Genomic DNA, 17,474 nt, shown 5'->3' with positions numbered 1-17,474 from the left:
CCCACCTGCTTGCTGCACCTTCCCCAGAAGCAAGGGGACCCCACCCCACGGGGCGGGGACTGGGCACAGATCCCTTCCTGGCTCGGCCCAGCCTCTCGGACCGACCACAGCTCCTGCCCTGGAGGCACCCGAGTTCTCCGCTGGCCTGTTCCTCTCCATCCCGCCGGCGGATGGGGGCTCCCACTGAAGCGGAGGACCAGGCAGGGGGAGAGGCTGCATTGGAAACAGCTCGTTGTGTGTGTTGCCTCACGCAACTCCCACAGTTAACACAGGGAGTTTGGAATTATAGCCTCCGTGTCCCCGCAGAGGGAGAGGTTTGCGGCCGTGGCTCCCGAGCGCGGGAGCTGCTTGGTTTGATTTGTTTCCATCAGGAGGGGGCTGCCAGGGGGCCCGATTCCTGTGGCGTGTGGCTGCAGGGGGGAAGGGGGCCGAGTGGGAGTGCTTCCGCACGCTTTCCTGTTTGTCCGCTGGCTGTTCATTATTTTGCTTCCTTCCACAGGATGCCAGAGGCCTTGGAGGGGCCCCCGGGATCCCACGGCAACATTCGGCAAGGACTGTGGTGTCAGCGGGGGTGGCGTGTGACATGTGTCTGGGGGTGGGGGGGGGTGTCCAGGTGAGTGTGCCAGAGCCCTTGTTTTCACCGGAATGCAGGTGCCGTGCGGTCGGGGATTTTCTTCACTGCTGTGTTCTCAAGAGCCTCGAACAGTGCCTGGCCTATAGGTGCCCACTTTATTCATAGAATGAACGAACGAATGAAGGAATGGATACGTAAATGGACAACCAATGAACAAAGGAAGCTTAGCCCCAAACCCCCAGAGAGCAGCCAGATAATTTGCCCCGAGGCGGGGAGGCAAGTTGGGTCCCCGTCCCCCTGCAGGGGAAGGATGCGGCGGCAGTCCTTTGGGAGGGGCCCCGCTGACGGGACACTCCAGGGTCACTGGTGACATTAGCCTCCTTCACCATGTCCCTCCGCAGCCTGGGAAACCTGTTCACTTGTAAGGCCCCAGGGAGGGGGCTGGAGAAGGCTCTGCTAGGGAACAGGCAGGTTTGGGGTCTGCCAGGGCCGGTCCGGAACATTCCAGGCTGGCAGACATTTGGCCTTTTCTGTCTGCCCAACACTGGCCACCCACAGCTTAGTCTGAGGACAGGCTCCAGGTTCCCTCACAGATGAGAATGGACCGAGCCCTCAGGGGTGGCGGGGCCTGTGGGGGGGGGGGGCTGGGGTGTTCATAAGGAGGGCAGTGGAACCTGGGCCCTCCCCAGGAGGTGGGAGTGAGGGCCCCACAGGCTGGGTGCTCACAGTGCCCAGCCCAGGCGTCACAGAAGTTAGGCCAAGCTCTGACAACACGTCCCAGCCTGGGGGCGTGTCCAGGAACCTGGGGGGCAGTGGAGGCAGGGGGACATCTTAGAGTCCCATCTGTGCGGTTCCAGTCCTGGCCCTGGCACTTTCTAGAGGCGAGGCCCAGCGACAAGCCTCCGGAGGAAGCAGGCTGGGGGTTCAGCCCACCCTCTTGGTAACTTCTGACACTGTCTCCGCCTTCTTTATTTTGCAGACACAATTTTGAGCTCACCCCGGCTTTATGTGACCCAGGGTCACACAGACGGAGGTTCAGCTAGACCCAAACCCAGGTCCCGGGCCCCCGATGACAAGGAATTTCTGAAGAGCCATCCTGAGAGGCTCCCTGTACCCTCCCTGAGGGTGAGGTTGTGAGGGCCCATTAGGATGACAGGGCCCTGGAGAATAGGCCAGATAGAATCTTCCAGCTTCCCCTGCGCTCTGCCCACCCAGGAGGGAGGCGACCAAGGCCAGAGAGGGCACCTGCAGCCGACACCCCTCAGCTGGTTCCATTTAGGCTGGGGGTCAGCAGACGGCCTGGGAGAGTGCTTACCTCGGACCTCTCTCGTGTCTCCCCCGCGCCCCCCACAAAACTCCCAGCCTCAGCCCCAAACACCCAGGCACCGGGGTCACCCACATCTTACTTGGTGCTCTGTTCTTGGCCAGCTGACATCCGCTGCTGCTCTTTGGGCCGACTTGGCTTCCTGGGCCATCCCAGCATCCCATTCTCCCCACTACCCTGGCCTAAAGGGGGTGAGGAGGGGAGACACAAATGGGGGAAGAAACGGGCCCCCCAGTTTCTCTGCTTTCTTCTGATTGCTGGGCCCCACCCCGGGTATTGTCTCCAGGGGCCTGATGGAACCCTGAGAGATCACGGGGGCAGAGACCTGGTTGGGGACACTGAAGCCCCTCCGTGGCCTCTACTCCCCGGGTCTCGTGCCCGGAGTTCCCCACACGGGCATCCCTGAAGGGCAGGAAAGTGGCACCATCCGGTGGCCTAGACTCTATGTTGCCCCCTAGGACCCCGTGCTCCTCGCTCCCCACCTCCTGCAGACCCTCACCCCCTGTAGGACCCCCTTGACGCCTACTGCCGCGGACCGGGCCAGAGACCGGAAAGTCTGCTCAGCCGGCAATGCTGTGAGACGGGCACCATGGCCGCTAACTCACTCTGGTTCGGGGCTCCCAGGGAACCAGGCACCTTGCTGAGGCCTCTACATCCCTTCACCTGAGCCTCGCACGACCCTGTCTCCATCCCAGCGTTCAGATGAGGAAAGGGGGGTCCCCAGGGGTGAACGGGTTTGCCAGGGGTCGTGAGGCTGCAAAGCACCAGAGCCTCCGCTGGAACACGGGACTGCTCTTCCCACGGCCCAAGCCCCTCCTCAGAGAAGCCCTCCCTGAGACCTGGGGATATGGGACTGTTGAGTGGGCACCGAGGCACCTCTGAGCTGAATCCGACTGCGTCCCCACCCCACACGGCTCCGAGTCTCCTTATCTGACCCACAGGCGGGGACTCAGCCTCTCTTCCCCTAGGAGGCCATCATCAGGCCAGGGGTGGCATGTGGGTCCCTCCACGGGCCAGAGGGGGCAGACAGCCAGGGTGGGACAGCTCCCGGATCCACCTCAGCCTGTGGACCGTGCCACCAGAGGGCCGGGGTGTGACTCTGGCTCCTGTCGGCGACAGCAGGATGTTGAAATCATTTGATCACTTGTTCATCATCCTGATCTGTAAACTGGGGAGAATGAGGGATAGGCACCTCATAGGATTATAGTGAGTAAATCCGCTAACCTATGTCAGGGAGGCCAGGACAGAGCACATGCTATTTAAGCACCGATTAAAATGAAATGTGAAATGTAAAATGTGTAAAATGTGAAACGGTCACCCAATTGCTTTGCATGCATTCACTGGGTCTTCCTGTCTACTCCTTGACAGACGCACAGCTTCTGTCCTTGCTGCCAATAACCAGCATAAGGTTGGGCCCAGTAGGCTCACTTATGCTTTTTGCTCCAGTCACGAAGGGATATCAAAGTCTGTGTGTTTGAGGGTGGTCTTGAATTCTAGATTCCAGCCAGCCACACTCTTCCTAGTAGCTAAGCTAAGGAAACCCTGGGAAATGAGAGCTATAAAGCTGACAGAGTTTCCCTTTTTGCTTTGACCACCAGGAAGCTCGGAGGCAAAATTAGATATGGCTCAACCAAACGCCCAGAGCTCAAAGACGGCAACTGCTTTCATTTTGCATGCCAACTTGATTTATGGATAGTACCGACTAGGGAAGGATTCCGAGGCTGCAATGAGTAACATTTGCTTTGAGCATGGCCTTGGCATCTGGGCTAAGGCAATGAGAATGGCGATCGACTAGTGATGTCTGCTCGGAGTACAGCCATGGAGAACACGTGAGGTGCACAGCACGAATGTGCCACCACCAGGTGGGGCAACTCAGCAGCACTTATCTCACCCATGCCTCTATTTCCCCATAATTTTGTATTTTTCCCTGTTATGTTTTATATTTTATTACCCGTACTTCCCCGTGGAATGAAGCAGGTCATAAATACGCTGGAATGGCTTCACTCAGAGCCCTCAGACCTCCGTGCACTGTAAGAGCTCCAGGCAGAGCCTCTGACTGCAGCGGAGAGCGGCCTCCATGGAGCTGCAGGGTTCCTCGGCCCCTTGGGGCTGTCCCCGTGCCTTCCACGGGCTTGAGCCTGTGGAGCAGCCGCGGAAAGTCTTTTGCAAGAAATTAATTAGGTTCAGGTCAACAGACACACTGTCCCTAAAGTGTGTGCTCCTACCTCCCGGCTGGAGACAAGGCTGTCTGGCCTGCCCCGCCCCCCCCCCCCCCCCCACTTTGGGGAGCATCTGTGGCTACATCTTATCAGGGCCTGGGGATCTAAAGCAACAGGAATCAGGAATCACTGGCGGGCTGCTAAAAATGCAGATTCTTTTCCAACCCAGATCTGCTGCATCAGAACCCCCGGGCCCTGGAATCTGCATTTTCACCAGTGCTCCCGCTGGTATGAAAGGCTCACCAGCCAGGGGCTGGTGGGGTGCCTGGAAGTAGCCATGGAAGGAACAACTTCGGGCTCCGCCGGGCTCCTTGGCTGGGACAGCAGCGCCACCTGGTGGGGCCGGTGGAAACACCTCCCAGCCACAGCCCTCGGGCCCCGCTTCAGGGGCCGCCGGCCTCTTCACCATCGATCCTCCCAAACTCAGAAGCAGTATCTCCACGCAGCCAACTGGATTGTTACAAATCCTCTTTAATAGTTGTCAAACCTCGAACATGTTTCACAGAGCTACGCACAGAGCCTCTCCCCACCCCCTCACAAGGCACAGCCTCACCCACCCATTCCCTAGGGGGCAGACGACAGGCCAGCCTAGCTTCTCCCCGGGGGAAAGCATCCTTCCCCGTCCCTGGATAGCGCGGGATCCTGGCGAATGCAGGGTCAGCTCTGTGTCATGCCCCAAGCGTTCGCCCTTTGGATTCCCTAAGCAGCCCGGGGCCAGTCCAGACTCCCTTGTCTAGGGGGCTCTTCTGCACGGCCTAGGCTGAGCTGAGCTGCCAGGGCGGGGCTGGGGCCGCCCGGGGAAGGGTTGCTGCTCCTCCGGTCAGGCAAAGCCCGCCCTCTCCCACTGCCTTCAATGAAAATGTGAAAACCAAAGACAGAAGCGTTATCGTGGAAAAAAAGTCTACCCACGCAGTGGGCATCCCCTGACAGCCCAGGGTGCCTTATCCACCCCCCACCCCCACCCTCAATTTTCAATACACTTTGCCATCCAATATATACAGCTCCCAAGGCAGGTAGAAACCCAGTCCGCCTGTGCAGGGACGCTGCGGGGAGCGTTTTCTCTGGATTGCTAAGAGAACCCTGGCGGTAAGCTGAGGATCCACAGAGCACCCGGGGCTCAAGTCTGGAGGCAAAAAGGTAGGGACAGGGGTCCAGGCCCCAGAAAGCCCCCTGCTTCCAGCCGGCACAGGATGGGTGTGGGGGAGGGAGGTGGGAGGTAAGCCTGGAGGAGAGCCAGGGAGACCCCGAGAAGCCATGAGGCTGGGGGACGGGCAGGGAGGTGGGGGCGGCAGCTGCCTCAGTACTTGGGGACCTTGCTGTAGTCTTCGGAATGGATGTGCCGGCACAGGCAGATGGACAGGAGCATCCCCAGGAGCTGTTGGGGGAGAGGGCAAGAGTCAGAGGGAGGCAGGGCCACCCAGGCCCCCGGAGCGGCATCTCACTGTCCGGGTCAGCGAGGGTCACGGGGTTTGCGCAGGATTAAGCAGACCCACAGCTAAAGCCTCGTGCCCAGCCTGTGATTCCAGCGGCAGAGGGGCCCGGGGAGGGGCAGTGGTCAGGCCAGGCCTGCTGCAGGGCCTCTAGAAGCTGATGGGCCTCAGCCTCCAGGGGGCCTCAGCAGGGCAAGGACAATGGGATATGGCTGGGGGGGGGTGGGGGGGGGAAGGATTCCGACCTCAGTGACAGCCACGCCCACACACACGCCTAGGATGATGCCCATGTTCTCCTGCAGCCACACCTGCACCTTCTTCATGCAGCCCTGCGAGGGGAGAACACAGCCATGTCACCCACGCCCAGCCGCCTCACCCCTCCATGCACAATCACCAGGAGGGCCCGCCCCCAGCGCAGAGGGCCTGCAGAGAGGGGAGTATGCTCCTTCAATGGATAAATTAACGAATATGTAGAGGCAGGTACAAATGACAAGCAAACAGATGAATCAACGGCAGGAACAGCTAAGGGAAGGAAGGGGGGAAGAAGGGGGGAAGGAAGGGGGGAAGGAAGGGGGGAAGGAAGGGGGGAAGGAGGAAGGAAGGAAGGAAGGAAGGAAGGAAGGAAGGAAGGGAGGAAAGAAGGGAGGGAGGAAGGAAGGGAAGGGAAGAGGGAGGAAGGAAGGGAAGGGAAGGGAGGAAGGTTAGGAGGAAAGGAGAAGGAAAGAAGAAGGTTAGGTGGGAGGGAGGGAAGGAGGGAGGAGGAAAGGAGGGAGAGAGGGACGAAGGAAGGAGGGAAGGAGGGAAGGAGGAAAGGAGGGAGGGAGGGAAGAAGGAAGGAAGGAGGGAAGGAAGGAGGGGAGGCAGGAAGGAGTAGCCCAGGCAAGCCTGACTGGCCTGTGCCCGAACCCACGAGTGCCCCAGGCCCAGCCCCAGCTCCACCTTGCACGCACCTCACGGTACACGGGCCAGAGCTCAGGGTTGTTCCCGCTCTCGGTCCTGTTGCCGTCAGGGGCCTCGCAGAAGCCCGTCTTCACAGGGAAGCTGTCATCCCCCTCCTGGTCCTCACAGGAACAGGGGTAGGTGACACCGGTGTGGTTCATGAGCTCAGCGTTGTCCGTCCAGTTGTAGAAGCTGACCCAGCCACAGCACTTCACCTGCCGGGGAGACCAGCCGCTTGTGGCCACGGCCCTCAGGCAGGCCGCCCTCCTGGCCGGGGTGGGGTCTCCCAGGACGGAGGCTCGGATCTGCCGCTTTCAGGTACCGCCCCCCACCCCCACCAGGTCCTGCCCAAATCGCCAGGATCAGAGTTCAGGTTTCACTTTGGCTTCTGTGAGCCCCACGGGGAATTTAAAGGGGCTTTCAGGAAACACATACCATAAATATTAAAGCAGGAGGAAAAATAAATTGGGAGCAGTAAAAATAATAAAGGAGAACAGGAGGAACGTTCAAGTTGAAAGACAGAACGTAGTCGTATAGGACACAAGAAAGGTGGACAGCACATAGTTGAAGAGTGGGGGGGGGGGTCTAGAGTCGGGCTACCGGGTTCGAATCCCAGCTCTGCCACTGACCAGCGGCTCAACTTTGTGGTCTTTGTGGCTCAGGCGTGTGGTCTGTGCCCCCCGCCTGCTTCCCTCCCATCTCAGGGTGGCAGGTGCCTGACGAGCAGCCCGGTGGCCAGCAGGGGGCGAGCCAAGCACGCTCAGGCTCCCCGGGCAGCAGGCAGTAGTTCCTCCCAGCTTCATCTGCTCTGGTACTTGGCTGCCTCCTCTGGCAAGGAGGCTGACGCCTCTGAGGGGCACCCCCAGGCCCTCACACGCTCAGCAAAAGCAGACAGGTGTCCTGGGCCCTTCCACCACACCAGGCAGAGCCTCCTACCCTGACTGGTGCCAGGATCTGTCCCCAGCCACCACCGGCCCACGTCTCAGTGGTTGTGCAGGAACAATAAAACCTCCCCACTCACGTGGTGCGTAAGGGCCGTGGGCTTCAGAAACATCGCACACGGGCATGGATCAACAGCCCCATTTTACAGACGAGGAAACTGAGGCTCAGGAAGTGTCAGAGTTGGTATTCCAGCCCCCGGGAGCCTGACTCAGTCAGCTTTCTTAGCCCCAGTTCCAAGCAGCGTCTGACAGAATGATCTAGAGGCCTTGTCTGCCTCGGGAACCCCCCAACCAGTCAGCTACCTCCCACGGTGGGGTGCACTCCATCCCTCGAGGGACCCAGCTCTGCCCCAGACTCCTTGAAGGTGTTCGTGCTCATCTTGGGACAGCAGCCTCCTTCTAATCATTCATTCATTCATTCAGCCATTCATTCATTCATTCATTCAGCCATTCATTCATTCATTCAGTTGGTCGATCTCACTGTAACTGAGGTGGAATACACAAACACTGGCACAAACAGCTTGATGTTCACACACTGCATTGCACACTGCATGTGCACACAACTGGCATTAACTGCCAGTTGCATCAGGATTTGGATAGAACCTTCCTCTCACCCCAGAAGGTTCCCACGGCACCTGTCCTGTCAATACGCTCCCAGAGGTAGCCTCCACTCAGACTCGTGTGAGCATATCAGCCTTGGCACACGGTTCCTCAGCCCCCAGGACAGACTCCCGACACTCCCCAGCCTGGCATGACACGAGGGCCTTCTTCCTGACCCCAGACCGGAGCGCTGCGAGCCTCGGGCAGCCCCCAGGACCCTGGGCCCCCTGAGCGAGGGACTGTGGTGGCTGGGGCGCCAGGGAAGGGGACGCCTCAGGGGCCCCCAACAGATACGCACGCACAGACACGGTCACTGGCACGTTCTGTCAGGGACACGGACACCCAGACCCACACAGGCCGGGACCCTCACGCCGCCCTGTCCCTGCCACCCCCGCCTCACCTGAGCCTGCACGTAGTCCCAGGCCTCCTGCAGCCTGTCCTCGTGACCATCCTTGTAGTTCTGAATGAGCTTGGTCACGACGTTGCCCATCTCCTCCTTTAGCTGCAGAGCGGAGAACAAGATCAAGGGCAGATTTCCTGAAACCCGTGCGCCACCTGTGGTCACATCTACTCAGAAGGCCTCTCTCCTCACCCACCCCAACTCTAGGGACCCGCTCTTGGCTTGAAGGCATTTCACTGTCCATTCCAACTACTTTCCTGGTACTTCCAGGGTGCCAGCCGCCTGCTGGCCGCCACACTAAGCCCGGAGCGGTCAGGGCCAGCCACTCCCGCCCTATGCTCTATTCAGCAGTCAGTGGCTGCAGGACCCTTTAAATGTGCATCTTTCCATGTCACTGCTGCAAACCCTCCAGTGGCCCCCTGTCCCTCTCGGGAAGAACTCCAGCATCATCCCCTCAGTGGCCCACAAGGCCCTACGTTGTTCGGCCCCTGCTCCTCCCAAACCCCCTTTCCTCTGCTCTCTCTGCTTCTGCTTCGATTACACAGGTCTCCTTGCTGTCTTCCTGCCAGGCGCGCTCCTGCCCCAGGGCCTTTGCACTTATTATTCCCACCAGCTGTTTTTCCCCTTCTCCCAAATGTTAACAAGGCTCACTCCTCCACCTCCTCCAGGGCTCTGCTTCAATGCCACCTCTTCAGAAAGGTCTTCCTAGATCACCCTAGAGAACACATCCCTTCTCTATCCCCTCCCCCCACCCCTCCCAGGCCCTCCTGCAAGGGCAGGCAGGCTGTGTTTTCCTTCCTAGTGCTGTCGTCCCGTGCTCATTTGTTTTCAGGATTTGTTATCTCTCCCCTTCACTGGGATGTCAGCCCCGTGGGAGCAAGGGCTGTACCTGCTGAAGTCTGGCCGGAGTAGGAGTGGTGTGCCTGAATAGCGAATGGGCGTGTACTCTGTGGCACGCCTCACACAAGGCTGGTACTCACACTCTCCCAACTAACAAATCCTCGTGCCTGCCAAGGCCCCACAAAATCCAGATCCTGACCGTCCTGATCCCCCTCCGTGCTTGGGAATTCGGGGTCCCTCGGTGACGGAGCGAGGCACCTGAACCCCACCAAGAAAACGGCGATTCGCAGAGAAGGCAGAGAAGGGGTGCAGGGGACAAACGGTTCAACCCCAAAGGCCCTTCAGCGGAGCTCCAAACAGAGGCTCGCAATTCGGCGGCTTTTCAGGAACAAGTCAGCTGTGCAAAGGGAGGCAAACCCGAAACCGGCTTTGAGAACTGAGAACAGGGAGGGCCCCAGGCTCCAGGTAGAAGTGGGGGGGGTGGGGAAGGGGGCAAGAGCCAGCCCCAGCCTGGCCCCGCCTGGCCCCTCCCGTGGACTTTGTTCCGGGGCCTTCCTGGCACATCAGCACGAAGAGGCTGGTCACAGCCTCCTGCTGTCACCACAGAACCCCAGGGCGAGGGGCCAGGGCGCCAAGGGGACGGCCGCAAACCTGCCCCTGGGTTCTGGGGAACGGATTAGGACATGGGACAGGTACTTCCAGGCAGGGGTTTTCAGAGCCCAGCTCATAGTGCAGTGAGTGGGTTTCCGCGAGAACCCCAAAAGCGGCTCTCACATAGCGCTCAGAGAACCCACATCCTCCGGATGGACCCACAGCCCTGGCTCCCTGTTTCCTGCCCACCCCCCCTACAACCCTGGGAGACTAGCCTCCTCCCCAGGACGGATCTCTGCCCCCCCCAACCCTGGGACACTAACCCCTCCCTAGGACGGCTCCCTGCCCCCCCCACAACCCTGGGACACTAGCCCCCTCCCCAGGATGGCTCCCTGCCCCCCTCACTAACCCTAGGACACTAGCCCCTCCCCAGGACGGCTCTCTGCCCCCCCCACACACAACCCTGGGACACTAGCCCCCTCCCCAGATGGCTCTCTGCCCCCCTCACTAACCCTGGGACACTAGCCCCCTCCCTAGGACGGCTCCCTGACCCCCCCCCCCCTTACAACCCTGGGACACTAGCCCCCTCCCCAGGAGGGCTCTCTGCCCCTCTCCCTCTTGACAAAACTCCCAGCATGGTACTTTTTCACTCCCCCCCCCCCCCCCCCCCCCCCGCGAGCTTCACGATTTGCAAAGCTTTCCTGTTGGTACTAATCACAACAACAAGAGCGGCTAGCTTTTATCAAGTGCGTGCTCTGCACCAGCACCGTGCTAAGCACTTTGAGGGCATTGATTCATTTTAAGACTCAGGGCAGACCGGTCCCTCATTTTCGGAGATGCGGAAGGCGAGGCCCAGAAAGATTAAATAACTTGGCCGGGCTCACGCAGTCAACACCTGAAGAGCTGGGATTCAGACCCAGACTTGTCTGATTCCCAGCCTAAGTGTTCACCCATTAAGCCCTGCCAGCACTTAAAACGCATGGCCGGACCCTGCAGTAGGTCAGGGCCGTGTCAAGGAGGGCCCAGAGAAGCTGAGTGGCCGGCCCCTGTCACACAGCTGGGGCCGGCTGCCTGCGGGTCTCGGGCCTTTGGGCCCTGACCTTCTGTTCTCCACCTCTTCTCCCCAGGGGGCGGAGGATCCCCGAGGCGAGGCGCGGCAAGCAGGGGGGTCCCCAGAGGCATTTGCATGGCGGGCTGCCTGCCCCAGCGACCTAGACTCTATTTATTCCCCAGCGTGGTTGCCACAGCAGCCCGGACTTCCCTATTTCAGTCCCTCTGAAATGAGAAAGTGATGGAAGCTGGGTGGTTTCCATCGAGGCTGGGTGGTTTCCATGGAAACACCACACCGTCCTGCAGCCCAGAAGGTAGCTGAAGGACATAGCCGGGCCATAGGGGCCAGGGCAGGGGGCTGGTTCAGCCCGGAGCGGATGCCTGGGGGTCCTGAGGCCCAGAAAGCCGTGTTGGGAGCTCAGGGAGGTCACCTTGGCAACCAGGTCGTTCTCCTGGGACGCGATGGAACAGGGAGGGGGAGCGGGAAGATGCCCACTATCTCACCACGCCCCTGCCTCCGCAACTTGTCCGCTCTGCACTGGATTCTCCCTTCTCGAAACGGTACTTGCTTTCCTCAGGGGTAACCACCCCTCAATACGTCCACGGGGCTGGGAAGCTCTGTCCCTCCCCCCGCTGACGCGGGCAGGTCCCAAGCGGCCACTTGGCGCTTTCCACACCCTGAGTAGAGTGAGTGGTTCAAGAACGGGCTCGTTACCCGGGGGGACCTTCTCTTTCCACGAGTCTGGCGGAATGAGGGCCTATGCTGCTGGCGGCCACCTCAGGCTCCCCTGGGGACGGTCTGCCTGAGAAGGGAGCCGATGGAGGAGACCAGGAGCGAGGGATGGAGAGGGACAGAGTCCTGGGATCCAGCCGAGCCTCCGGCCAGCTCCGGCCAGTTTGGGTTGTGGCACTATCTGTGCGATGAAGGGTCCTGCCCACGACCGGCCGTGTAATCAGAGCCCAGTGCAAAATGAACATGCGGGGCCCCTTGCTTCAAAATGAGGAAGAACTTTGGGGCGCCTGGGTGGCTCAGTCCGTTGAGCGTCCGACTTTGGCTCAGATCATGATCTCATGTTCCTTGAGCTCGAGGCCCGCGTCGGGCTCTGTGCAGAGAGCTCAGAACCTGGAGCCTGCTTTGGATTCTGGGTCTACCTCTCTCTCTCTCTCTCAAAAATAAAAACTAAAGAAAATGAAAAAACAAAAAAGCATGCAGATACAGCAGATCTGAGGCATCATCCTGGGATCCCGATAGGAGACGCGGGCCCTTTGCAATGGTGAACTCAGAGGGGGAAGCCTGTTTGTTCCCTAGTCCCCACCGCCTCCGTCTTTCCTGAAAGCCAGCCACAGTCTACACAGGCAGCTAGCCCAGAACTCCCCAGGCTCCCGTAGTTCCTTCGGGCAGAGTCTGAGTCAGGCACTGCCCTCCGCTGCCATGGAACCACACAGGCCCCAGCACCTGACAGGTATGCCCGTCTCCATCCCTCTCTCTCCATGATTCCCTTCCAGAAGGGCAGCTTGGACGCCTTCTTCCCTTTCCCGAGAGGGAAGGGAAAGGCCACCTCTCTCTGTTCTGGCTCCAGCTGCCCACACCCAGGGCCGGAAGAAATCCAGGCCGGTGGACCAGGAAGTTTCCAGCACAGGGAGCAGGCATCTCACAGAACTGCATGGTCCTCAAGGAACTCGTCTTACCACCTGTACGTTAGGGTGTGGGCGCACTGGCTCTTCTGAGCTTCCTAGGTGGGAAAGAGGAGGTGGGGGAAGGGCATCACAGTTCTCCTGACCAGCCTCCCGGGGGGGCATCCAGCAGTGTGGCCCGGCCACTGTCACCACCTCTACCCCGCAGCTCCCACCCAGCCCACGCAAGCCCTCAGCCCCTAGGCCTTCTGTTCAAGCCCCCGGTGGAACCCACCGAAGCCCCGGTGGCCTCCCCCGTGCGGGTTGTGGGCGGGTTAGCAGTACGGCCTGCTTAAGCACGCCAAGGCCAGTGCCCGACATCCTGGCAAACAGTATGTTCACGTCCTTCCTCCTGACCCTCTCCCACTCTCCACGGCCTGCGGAGAACAAGTCAGGATCCCAGAGTGTCAGAGCTGGGAATGGCCCCAGACCACAGCTGAGACTCAGAGAGGCCGAGTAAATCGTCCGAGCCCACCCCAGAACACAGGGCCTCTGGAGCCCAGACCTGGGCTGTGTCCACTAAATATGCTGGATAAATAGATGAGGAAACAGCCAGAGGGAATCTTCACTCCCAAATCCCGGTGCCCACAGCTCTTGCTAATACTCAGGTTCCACCAATGGCAACAGGTACAGCCGCCATTTACTGAGCCCTTACTAAGCATCAGTGAAGTTAATGACGGGGACAATCGCGGTAGACCCTTGCAACGGAGCCAGCAGATGTCCGCCCTGGGCGGGCACGACGCTATGCCCTTCCCACGCGGCGACAGTCTTCATCCTCAGCAGAGCGCTCCGAGGTGGCCCTTGGGGCCAGCGTGCCCTGGCACCGAGGAAGGTTCCACTTTTAGAAAGGGACTGGGGTTTGTGCCACACCCCGCGGTCTCTCCCATTCATGATTCCCGAGGGACTCCTAAATGGGGGTAAACAGAGGCCACAAATAGCCTTGCTTCTGCTTAGGTTTGATTTTGTCACCAAATGGGCTGCAAGTGGCATTTTTTGCCTTTCAAAGTGGTTCTTGGGTTTCAGGATTGCAGATAAGGTGGGGGGGGGGGTGGTGGACACACACGGTTACGGCTGGTTGGCCTTGCAGGTTGACCTGCAAGGCGCGTGAGGCATAGGGAGGTGGGCGGAGTCACTTGCCGGGGGGCCTCAGAGCAGGCAGTTAGGTTGTGGACTTGAGGCCTTGGCCCCCACCCTATTTTATACACGTGTTGCAGCGTGTGCTCGCTTCAGCCCTGGGAGTGGGGGCCCAGCAGGCTTCCCCTCGATTTACAGATGTGGTAACCCAGGGCCTGAGAGGCCATGTGTCTTGCCCAAGGCTCCCAGCCTCCCCTGTCGCTCCCCTGGGGACAATGGCTGCTGAGAACTTGGGGCAGGAAGGACAAATGGCATCCCCGGAGACCTCTTCAGGGGGGGCCCGGTGGCTCGTCCTTCCCACCTGCCCGGGAGGCATGGAGAGTGAGGGGAAGGACGGGCCCTTGCTTTTAAAAGGCCTCTTCCCTTCAGGCTCAGCAAGGCTCACCTCCCCAGCTGGACCTCATCTGCAGGAATAAACATCATCAAGGGCATGTTTAGTCTTCCACCGGGATTTACAGTGTGCTGGGAAAGTAAAAATAAATCATTCGTTCCAACTCGGGGTGATAGAGTGGGGCCAGAACTTCCCCAGCAGAGCCAGGAAACATCCCTCTGCCTTCCAGGAGAAGAGGGGGGCCAAGCTGAGGCAGGCTGGGACCCGGAGGCATGAGATGTGGAGCCCGAGGGGGGGTGGGGTGTGGTAAGCAGGAGGCAGAGGAGGGAACAGTGGGGTGTGACGGTCCGGACTGGAGTCGGGAGTCCCGATTCTCCAAACAGGCCTCGCTCTGGGGCTGTGGGACGCCTCTGAGGCATAGCTCCCGGTCACTGGCCAGGCAGAGATTATGCCAGCCCACAGGGAGGCAGCCTACTGTAGCGGGAGGCACGGGCCTTGGGTCAGAGGGATCGGGGTGGAATTCTCCACTGTGACGCATCCGAGTCATGTGTGGCTGTGTCTAAAAGTCATTTTGCTTTTCTCAGCCTCAGTTTCTTCAGTTGGAAAATGCTCGTACAACTGAACCAAGTACCAAGTTACTACTCGGCTCCTGGCATGTGCTTGTCATCCGATAGATGACGGTACGTGGGCGCCATCTTTGTTAACGTAGATGGGGAAACACACAGAGGATGAGAAAGGGACCGCTCAAAAACCTTATAGAGTCGACCAGCTTCTGAATCACAGGAACTCACTGGGGCCCTGTTTTTATTCACCCTGATTATAAGGTACCACGGACTGGGTCTCAGAGAAGCCCTGGGTGCCGAGAGGGCTGAAATGAAGACTGGATCTCACGAGCTTTCACTGGAAAGAGTTTCCCTCCCTTAAACACTGCCTTCCTGTCTGATCGCCAAGCGAACTTCCTTTCATTTACCGAAACCACTATTTCTCCTTTTGCCTTGGCTGCCAGGAAGCTCAGCATTCAAGTTAGCCCTCAGCTACCATGAGCATCTCGTCCCCTGGCTTCAGGGACACTGGTTTTCCTCTTCCCATCTCTCTTTTTGATTTTAGCGACCCTGTGCCTGTGTTGGAATTCAGCTCTAATTCTCCGGAGAAACAGGCTGGGTGTGATTTATAAATAAGTAAGGCAGACTCAGGTAGGGACCATGGCAAGGCAAATTTCACCAATATGAACCCAGAAAGCGAGCTGCCTGGGTTCAAATCCTGGCTCTGCCACTTACTAGCCGTGTGACCTTTGGTCACGCTGCTTAATTTCTGTGCTCCCATGTCTCAAAACGAGGGTACCATGCCCACGATCTCCTAGGCCTTTTGGTGGGGAAAGCACAGTGACTGTCGTGTGCGTGCAGCAGCCAGTACCGGACCTGTTCTAGGCTCTGTTCGGTGTCAGTGGCTGATGATGGTTGAATGCTCTCTCACCTTCCTTGTAAGAGTGATTTGAGGCAACTTGACCTTCAAGTGGTAACAGGCGGGGGCCCACTAGCCACCAGCTCTGCCTCCCCCATTGGTGGACAAGAACTGTAATGCTGGAGGAAGGCAGGGCCCCCAGGGTCAGCTGGGTCACAGGCCACGTGCAGTGGGTCTGGGGCGAGCTCTGGCCGAGAGTCCGGGAGTCTGTGCCCTCGCCTGGCCCGGCCACCGGCTGGCTGGGTGCCCTCGCCCTGCACCCATAGGACAGGGATTCACATGCTACCCTGAGAGGGAGGGCATGGTGAGGATCAGTCAAAGAATGAAAGTCAAGTGGCCGGCCTTGTACTCAGTATATGGTATGTGCTGAACCAACCGCAGGGATGCTGGTGATTCTAGTTACTGGCCACACCCACCCCTCTCAACACCTGCCTCCCCGTCTGCCAACATAGCACAGTGCACAGATGCCACAGAACAAGACCGTGTGGGAGAAGCTTCTCGAACATACCATGTGCACATAATAGGCGCTCCATAAACGGTAACTTTGACCATCACAATCGACTGGCCCACCCCACAGCTATTCCCGGCTCCCTTTTCTTTGTGCCTGTCTTTGGAGACCCTTTAAAGCCAGGGGTGCCTTTGCGACCCCATCTGGGGAAGGCTGTGGGAGGACTTACTTTGCCTTTGTCCCTTTCCCTTTCTTCTGGCTGCAGCAACCCAGATGTTGCGCCTGGTGCTGTGGCAGCCGTCTTGTGACCGTGAGGTGAGTGCTGTCACATAGTGAGTCGCACGCACGGCCTTTGAGACTCCAAACCCAGCTTCTGGTTACGTCGATGGCAGACGTCTTTCGGGTTTAAGCCACAGTAAGCCTGCTTTTCTATTCCTTAAAGCTGAGTGCCTTCCCTGTGACACAAATGTTTTTGCTGACAGTCCCCTGCCTGGGCCTCATGGCGTGATCTAGTACCTGCTGAGGTGCCTAAGAACAAGGACAACCATGCCAAGCGCTGTGCTGGGTTTTACCAGAGTAATCTCACTGATTGCTCACCAGAACCTTGGGAGTTGAATGTATTATCATCCCTAGTTCCCCAGTTTGCGGAAGGCGAGACGGGCACGGGGGCAAGCGGCTCGCCCACCACCCCACAGCTACAAAGTGCTGGGGCACAGCTACCGCGTTCAAGCCCTGCAGCAACTCTGCCCGAGCCGGGAGATCGCAGGGACCAAGGGCTGAGAGGCTGCCAGGCACCTCCTGGGTTAGTCTGGGACAACTCAGAGGGCCCCTGTCTCTCGCCCACCCCCGGGGCCCATCCCTGCCCAGCGGGGACCCGGGAGGCTGCTTACCTGGCCCATGTTGAAGTAGAAGAGGGCTCCAGCGGTCACCTGAGCGATGAGGATCAGGAGGAGGAAGGCAAAGTACTGGGGGACACAGAGCAGCACGGAGTCGGCCGGGCACCGCTACCAGGCGCCCCCCCCCCCCCCCACTGCGCCCCTCTCGGCGGGCCAGCCGCACTCACCAGCCCCAGCAGGCAGCGGACCTCCTTGATGGCACCGATGCAGCCCAGGAAGCCCATGAACATGGTGACAGCCCCCACGCCGATGAAGACGGAGGCCCCCACCTTGAGCGAGCTGGAGGAGGTCTCTGGGGATGGAAAGAGGGGCGTTCTGTGCAGCCCGGGGGGGCGGCTCACCCTCTTGAAGCGCACCACCTTCCGTCCGGAGCAAAGCCCGCAGGTCTGGGCCCCGCTCCTAACCGCCCCACCCTGGAGTCAGAGTGCTGGGCTCAGCCCCCACCCGAGGACCCGCTCCCTCCCCCCGCTTTGGGAGCTGCCTCCCTTGGATATCCACACCCTCTCATCCGTCCTAATCCCCAGCCCTGCTTTGACGCTCTCCTGGGCACTTAGGATTGCAAAGACTATGTTTTACTGATGTATCCTGCTCCTGGCCTACTGGCTCCGCGAAGGGGTGAGCC

At 59.4% G+C, this 17,474-nt stretch overlaps 1 protein-coding gene and 1 long non-coding RNA gene across 6 annotated transcripts in view; both read right to left on the bottom strand.

Moving 5' to 3' along the window:
• Positions 1-4,568: 4,568 nt before the first annotated feature.
• CD82 (CD82 molecule) overlaps positions 4,569-17,474 on the bottom strand; it is a 48,423-nt gene continuing 35,517 nt past the window's right edge. For all 5 annotated transcript variants that reach the window (XM_003993191.6, XM_045039162.1, XM_045039163.1 and 2 more), the window contains 6 exons: positions 17,020-17,144; positions 16,847-16,921; positions 8,428-8,529; positions 6,498-6,701; positions 5,793-5,876; positions 4,569-5,492 (listed from right to left, as the gene is read on the bottom strand). In XM_003993191.6, the coding sequence (XP_003993240.1) occupies positions 5,415-5,492; positions 5,793-5,876; positions 6,498-6,701; positions 8,428-8,529; positions 16,847-16,921; positions 17,020-17,144 (668 nt within the window). In that variant the 3' untranslated portion in view covers positions 4,569-5,414. The remainder of the gene's footprint in view (positions 5,493-5,792; positions 5,877-6,497; positions 6,702-8,427; positions 8,530-16,846; positions 16,922-17,019; positions 17,145-17,474) is intronic.
• Positions 13,205-16,179, bottom strand: LOC123380584. The gene is made up of 2 exons (XR_006586557.1): positions 14,102-16,179; positions 13,205-13,399 (listed from the first exon to the last, which is right to left on the bottom strand). It is a non-coding gene; the product is annotated as an uncharacterized LOC123380584 (long non-coding RNA).

Source organism: Felis catus, chromosome D1, assembly GCF_018350175.1.
Source record: "Felis catus isolate Fca126 chromosome D1, F.catus_Fca126_mat1.0, whole genome shotgun sequence".
Classification (NCBI taxonomy): Eukaryota; Metazoa; Chordata; class Mammalia; order Carnivora; family Felidae; genus Felis; species Felis catus.
The sequence above is the reverse complement of the archived record's forward strand: the minus strand, read 5'-3'. Positions and strand labels throughout refer to the sequence as shown.